Below are 8,044 nucleotides of genomic sequence, written 5' to 3'. Positions count from 1 at the left end.
ACACATCTTTCTCACACACACACACGCTCACACACTCTCTCTCTCACACACGCTCACACACACGCTCACGCTCACACACTCTCTCTCACACACGCTCACACACGCTCACACACGCTCACACACGCTCACACACACACTCACCACCCACTCACCACCCACTCACCAGGATGACCTCACTCTCACACACTCACTCACCACCCGCACACTCACCACCACCACTCACCACACACACACTCACCACCACCACTCATCACACACACTCACACACTCACCACACACTCACACTCACCACTCACTCACCAGGATGACCTTCTCGCACTCTCACCCACTCACCCATCACTCACCACACTCACCACACTCACCACCGCTGCCACTCACCCACTCACCAGGATGACCTCACTCTCACCCACTCACACATTCACGACACACTCACTCTCACACACTCACCACACACTCACTCACCACACACACTCACCACCACTCACCAGGATGACCTTCTCACACACTCACACACTCACCACACTCACTCACTCACCACTCACCACCACCACTCACCAGGATGACCTTCTCTCACACTCACCGCTCACCACACACTCACACACTCACCACACTCACCACACTCACCACACTCACCACACACACTCACCACACTCACACACACACACACACGCTCACGCTCACACACACACGCTCACGCTCACACACACACGCTCACACACTCACACACACACGCTCACACACTCACACACACACGCTCACACACACTCTCGCTCACACACACTCTCTCTCACACACGCTCACACGCTCACACACGCTCACACACACACGCTCACACGCTCACACACTCTCTCTCACACACTCTCTCTCACACACTCTCTCTCACACACTCTCTCTCACACACACGCTCTCGCTCACACACACTCTCTCACACACACACACACTCTCACACACACACACACTCTCACACACACACACACGCTCTCACACACACACACACACACACTCTCACACACACACTCACACACACACACACACACGCTCTCTCTCACACATGCTCTCACACACACGCTCACACACACTCTCTCACACACACGCTCACACACTCTCTCTCACACACACTCTCTCACACACGCTCACACACTCTCTCACACACTCTCTCTCACACACACTCTCTCACACACACGCACGCTCACACACACACTCTCACACACTCACACACACGCACTCTCACACACACACACACACACACGCTCTCTCTCACACACGCTCACACACACACACACACGCTCACACACACACACTCTCTCTCACACACGCACACACACACACGCTCACACACACTCTCTCTCACACACACACACACACGCTCACACACACTCTCTCTCACACACACACACACACGCTCACACACACTCTCTCACACACTCTCTCTCTCACACACGCTCACACACTCACTCTCTCACACACGCTCACACACACACACACACGCTCACACACTCTCTCACACACGCTCACACACACACACACACACACGCTCACACACTCTCTCTCACACACGCTCACACACACGCACACGCTCACACACACACACACACGCTCTCACACACTCTCTCACACACGCTCACACACACGCTCACACACGCTCACACACACTCACACACTCACACACTCTCACTCACCACCCACTCACCACACACTCACCACCACCACTCACCAAGATGACCTTCTCACACACTCACCACTCACCCACTCAATCACCACTCACTCACTCCCACACTCACCACTCACCACCCACTCACCACCCACTCACCAGGATGACCTCACTCTCACCCACTCCCACATTCACGACACACTCACTCTCACACACTCACCACACACTCACTCACCACACACACTCACCACCACTCACCAGGATGACCTTCTCACACACTCACCACACACTCACTCACCACACACACTCACCACCACTCACCAGGATGACCTTCTCACACACTCACCGCTCACCTCACACACTCACACACTCACACACTCACACACTCACCACACTCACCACTCACCACCCATTCACCCACTCACTCACTCACCACTCACTCACCAGGATGACCTCACTCTCACACACTCACCACTCACACACTCACACACTCACCACACTCACCACACTCACCACACACACTCACCACTCACACACTCACCACACTCACCACACTCACCACACTCACCACACTCACCACACACACCACACACACTCACCACCACCACTCACCAGGATGACCTTCTCGCACACTCACCACACACACTCACACACACACTCACCACACTCACACACACACACACACGCTCACACACACACACGCTCACACACACACTCTCTCACACACGCTCACACACACACGCTCACGCTCACACACGCACGCTCACACACTCTCTCTCACACACGCTCACACACGCTCACACACGCTCACACACGCTCACACACACTCACCACCCACTCACCACCCACTCACCAGGATGACCTCACTCTCACACACTCACTCACCACACACACACTCACCACCACCACTCACCACACACACACTCACCACCACCACCCATCACACACACTCACACACTCACCACACACTCACACTCACCACTCACTCACCAGGATGACCTTCTCGCACTCTCACCCACTCACCCATCACTCACCACACTCACCACCGCTGCCACTCACCCACTCACCAGGATGACCTCACTCTCACCCACTCACACATTCACGACACACTCACTCACCACACACACTCACCACCACTCACCAGGATGACCTTCTCACACACTCACCGCTCACCACACACACTCACCACACTCACCACACTCACCACACTCACCACACTCACCACACTCACCACACTCACCACACACACTCACCACACACTCACTCACCACACACTCACCAGGATGACCTTCTCACACACTCACCGCTCACCACACACACTCACACACTCACACACTCACACACTCACACACTCACACACTCACCACACTCACCACACTCACCACACTCACCACACTCACCACTCACCACACTCACCACACTCACCACACTCACCCCACTCACCACCCATTCACTCACCACTCACTCACCAGGATGACCTCACTCTCACACACTCACACACTCACCACACTCACCACACACACTCACACACTCACCACACACTCACACTCACCACTCACCACTCACCACTCACCCACTCAATCACCACTCACTCACTCCCACACTCACCACTCACCACCCACTCACCAGGATGACCTCACTCTCACACACTCACCACTCACACACTCACACACTCACCACACTCACCACACTCACCACACTCACACACACACGCTCACACACACTCACACGCTCACACACACGCTCACACACACTCTCTCACACACGCTCACACACACACGCTCACACACGCGCACACACACACTCACCACCCACTCACCACCCACTCACCAGGATGACCTCACTCTCACACACTCACTCACCACACACACTCACACACTCACCACACTCACCACACTCACCACACACTCACCACACACTCACCACTCACCACTCACCACCCACTCACCCACTCACTCACTCACTCACCACTCACTCACCAGGATGACCTCACTCTCACACACTCACCACTCACACACTCACCACTCACACACTCACACACTCACCACACTCACCACACTCACCACACTCACCACACTCACCACACTCACCACACTCACACACTCACCACCACCACTCACCAGGATGACCTTCTCACACACTCACACACTCACACACTCACACACTCACACACTCACACACTCACACACTCACACACTCACCACTCACACACTCACCACTCACCACACACACTCACCACCACCACTCACCACACACACTCACCACCACCACTCACCAGGATGACCTTCTCACAGAGGTGTACAGTGTGATCCACACCCACCTGCAGCTCCCTGCTCAGCTGGCCGTTGGCCTCGTGCAGGCTGCGGTTGTGCTCCAGCACCGACTGCACGCTGGCCGCCTGTCCCTCACCACCACCACTGATGATGGTGGTGATGGTGGCGACACGAGGGGGGGGTGGGGTAACGTCAGAAGATCGTCATCATTCACACCGCAGGTTTTTGTCACAGATGTCCAGTGGAGAGAGATGCATACAGACACAGAGATACATAGAGATGCATAGAGACCCATAGAGATACATAGAGACACATAGAGATACACAGAGACCCATAGAGATACAGAACCACACAGAGACCCATAGATACACACATAGACCCATAGAGAAACACAGAGACCCATAAAGACCCATAGAGATATACAGGTACCTCTAGAGAGACACAGAGATACATAGATCCATATAAATGCACAGCAACACACAGAGACCCATAAAGACCCATAAATACTCATAGAGACACACAGAGAGACCTGTAGAGAGACACACAGAGACCTGTAGAGACACACACACAAAGACCCATAGAGACACACAGAGACCCATAAAGACACACAGAGACCCATAAAGACCCAGAGAGATACATAGAGACACACAGAGACCCGTACAGATACACAGAGACCCATAGAGATACACACAGAGACCTGTACAGATACACAGAGACCCATAGAGATACACACAGAGAGACCTGTAGAGAGACACACAGAGACACACAGACACACGTAGAGACACACAGAGACCTGTAGAAACACACACAGACACACAAAGACACACAGAGACCTGTACAGATACACAGAGACCCATAGAGATACACACAGAGACCTAGAGATACACACAGAGACACACAGAGACCTGTAGAGACACACACAGAGACCTGTAGAGACACACACAGAGACACACACAGAGACACACAGAGAGACACACAGAGAGACCTGTAGAGATACACACAGAGACACACAGAGATCTGTAGAGACACACACAGAGACACACACAGACCTGTAGAGATACACACAGAGACCCATAGAGATACACACAGAGCACACAGAGAGACCTGTAGAGACACACACAGAGACACACAGAGACCTGTAGAGACACACACAGAGACACACACAGACCTGTAGAGACACACACAGAGACACACAGAGACCCATAAAGACACACAGAGACCCATAAAGACACACAGAGACCCATAAAGACACACAGAGATACATAGAAACACACAGAGACCTGTACAGATACACAGAGACACACAGAGACCTGTAGAGATACACACAGAGACACACAGAGAGACCTGTAGAGATACACACAGAGACACACAGAGAGACCCGTAGAGATACACACAGAGACCTGTAGAGATACACACAGAGACACACAGAGACACACACAGAGAGACCTGTAGAGATACACACAGAGACCCATAGAGATACACAGAGAGACCTGTAGAGATACACACAGAGACACACAGAGACACACAGAGACCCATAGAGATACACACAGAGACACACAGAGACCCATAGAGATACACAGAGACCTGTAGAGATACACACAGAGACACACAGAGACACACAGAGATACACACAGATACACACAGAGAGACCTGTAGAAATACACACAGAGACCCATAGAGAGACACACAGAGAGACATGTAGAGATACACACAGAGACACACACAGAGACCTGTAGAGATACACAGAGACCCATAGAGATACACACAGAGACACACAGAGACCTGTAGAGAGACACACAGAGACCCATAGAGATACACAGAGACCCATAGAGATACACACAGAGACACACAGAGACCTGTAGAGACACACACAGAGACCCATAGAGATACACAGAGACCTGTAGAGATACACACAGAGACACACAGAGACACACAGAGATACACACAGATACACACAGAGAGACCTGTAGAAATACACACAGAGACCCATAGAGAGACACACAGAGAGACATGTAGAGATACACACAGAGACACACACAGAGACCTGTAGAGATACACAGAGACCCATAGAGATACACACATAGACACACAGAGACATGTAGAGATACACACAGAGACACACAGAGACACACAGAGACACACAGAGACCTGTAGAGACACACACAGAGAGACCTGTAGAGATACACACAGAGACACACACAGAGACCTGTAGAGACACACAGAGAGACACACAGAGACACACAGAGACACAGAGACCTGTAGAGACACACACAGAGAGACCTGTAGAGATACACACAGAGACACACACAGAGACCTGTAGAGACACACAGAGAGACACACAGAGACACACAGAGACACACAGAGACCTGTAGAGACACACACAGAGAGACCTGTAGAGATACACACAGAGACACACACAGAGACCTGTAGAGACACACAGAGAGACACACAGAGAGACACACAGAGACACACAGAGACCTGTATAGAGACACACAGAGACCTGTAGAGACACACAGAGACACACACAGAGACCTGTAGAGACACACAGAGACCTGTAGAGACACACAGAGACACACACAGAGACCTGTATAGAGACACACAGAGACCTGTAGAGAAACACACAGAGACACACACAGAGACCTGTAGAGACACACGCAGAGACACACGCAGAGACACACAGAGACCTGTATAGAGACACACAGAGACCTGTAGAGACACACAGAGACACACACAGAGACCTGTAGAGACACACGCAGAGACACGCAGAGACACACAGAGACAAGCATCACTGGTGGTGGTTGTTGGCCGTGAGCGGGGATCGAACTCAGGTCTCTGCCGCGTTCTCAGCGCGGCGCGCTAACCGCTGCACCGCCACTCCCCCACCACCACCCCCACCGCCACCACCACCTCCACCGCCACCACCACCATTCACCCCCACCACCACCACCACCCACCCCCACCACCACCCCCACCACCACCCCCACCACCACCCCCACCACCACCCCCACCCCCACCATCACCACCACCACCACCACCCCCACCACCACCCCCACCATCACCACCACCATCACCACCACCCCCACCACCACCCCCACCATCACCACCACCATCACCACCACCACCACCCCCACCACCACCCCCACCACCACCCCCACCACCACCACCACCACCCCCACCATCGCCACCACCCCCACCATCACCACCGCCACCACCACCACCACCACCCCCACCACCACCACCCCCACCACCACCCCCACCCCCACCCCCACCACCACCCCCACCCCCACCACCACCCCCACCATCATCACCCCCCCCCCACCACCCCCACCACCCCCCCCCCCCCCACCACAGAGAGAGACACAGAGAGACACAGAGAGAGACACAGAGAGACACAGAGAGACACAGAAAGACACAGAGAGAGACAGAGACACAGAGAGACACAGAGACACACAGAGAGACACACAGAGAGACAGAGAGACACACAGAGAGACACACAGAGACACAGAGAGACACAGAGAGACACAGAAAGACACAGAGACACACAGAGACACACAGAGAGACACACAGAGACACAGAGAGAGACAGAGAAAGACCCACCCCTGCATCGTGACGATATCTCCACCCCGAGCCTGCAGCAGCTGCATCTGCAGCTGTGGAACCTGCACCTGCAGCTGTTGAACCTGCAACAGAGAAACGCCACACCCCTTGGTCGACGATAACGACGATGACGATACCCAGCGGGGTACGGGTAGGATACGGGTATCGGGTACCCGGTTGCGACCTCTGGGATGAAGCCACATTGCAGGCGCGGGTGGGTTGATTCTAGGAACTTGAATTGTGAGAAGAGACAAGACGTTGGGAAATGAGTGACACACGGTGACTCACCAGTGACTCACGGCCTACCCGTACCGGTACCCGGCCATACCCGTACCCTACCCGTACCCTACCCGTACCCTACCCGTACCCTACCCGTACCCTACCCCTACCCTACCCGTACCCTACCCGTACCCGTACCGGTACCCGGCCATACCCATACCCGGCCGGGTACAGGTAGCCGGGTATCGGGTACCCGATTGCGACCTCTGGATACCGGCCTTCATTAAGCGCTGCTGCTGCTGCT

At 53.9% G+C, this 8,044-nt stretch overlaps 1 protein-coding gene across 1 annotated transcript in view; it reads right to left on the bottom strand.

Annotated features, from left to right (window-relative positions):
- Positions 1-3,913: 3,913 nt before the first annotated feature.
- Positions 3,914-8,044, bottom strand: part of LOC133362660 (chromosome-associated kinesin KIF4A-like) — a gene marked incomplete at its 3' end in the record, with an annotated part of 6,436 nt that continues 2,305 nt past the window's right edge. The window contains exons 3-4 of the mRNA XM_061581582.1: positions 7,522-7,604; positions 3,914-4,068 (exon numbers count right to left, since the gene is read on the bottom strand). Of these exons, the coding sequence (XP_061437566.1) occupies positions 3,914-4,068; positions 7,522-7,604 (238 nt within the window). The remainder of the gene's footprint in view (positions 4,069-7,521; positions 7,605-8,044) is intronic.

The sequence above is a fragment of the Lethenteron reissneri genome, unplaced genomic scaffold, assembly GCF_015708825.2.
Source record: "Lethenteron reissneri isolate LAM-NWPU_2019-01 unplaced genomic scaffold, ASM1570882v1 scaffold_157, whole genome shotgun sequence".
Classification (NCBI taxonomy): Eukaryota; Metazoa; Chordata; class Hyperoartia; order Petromyzontiformes; family Petromyzontidae; genus Lethenteron; species Lethenteron reissneri.
Note: the sequence above shows the minus strand (reverse complement) of the source record. Positions and strands in the feature narration are given on the sequence as shown.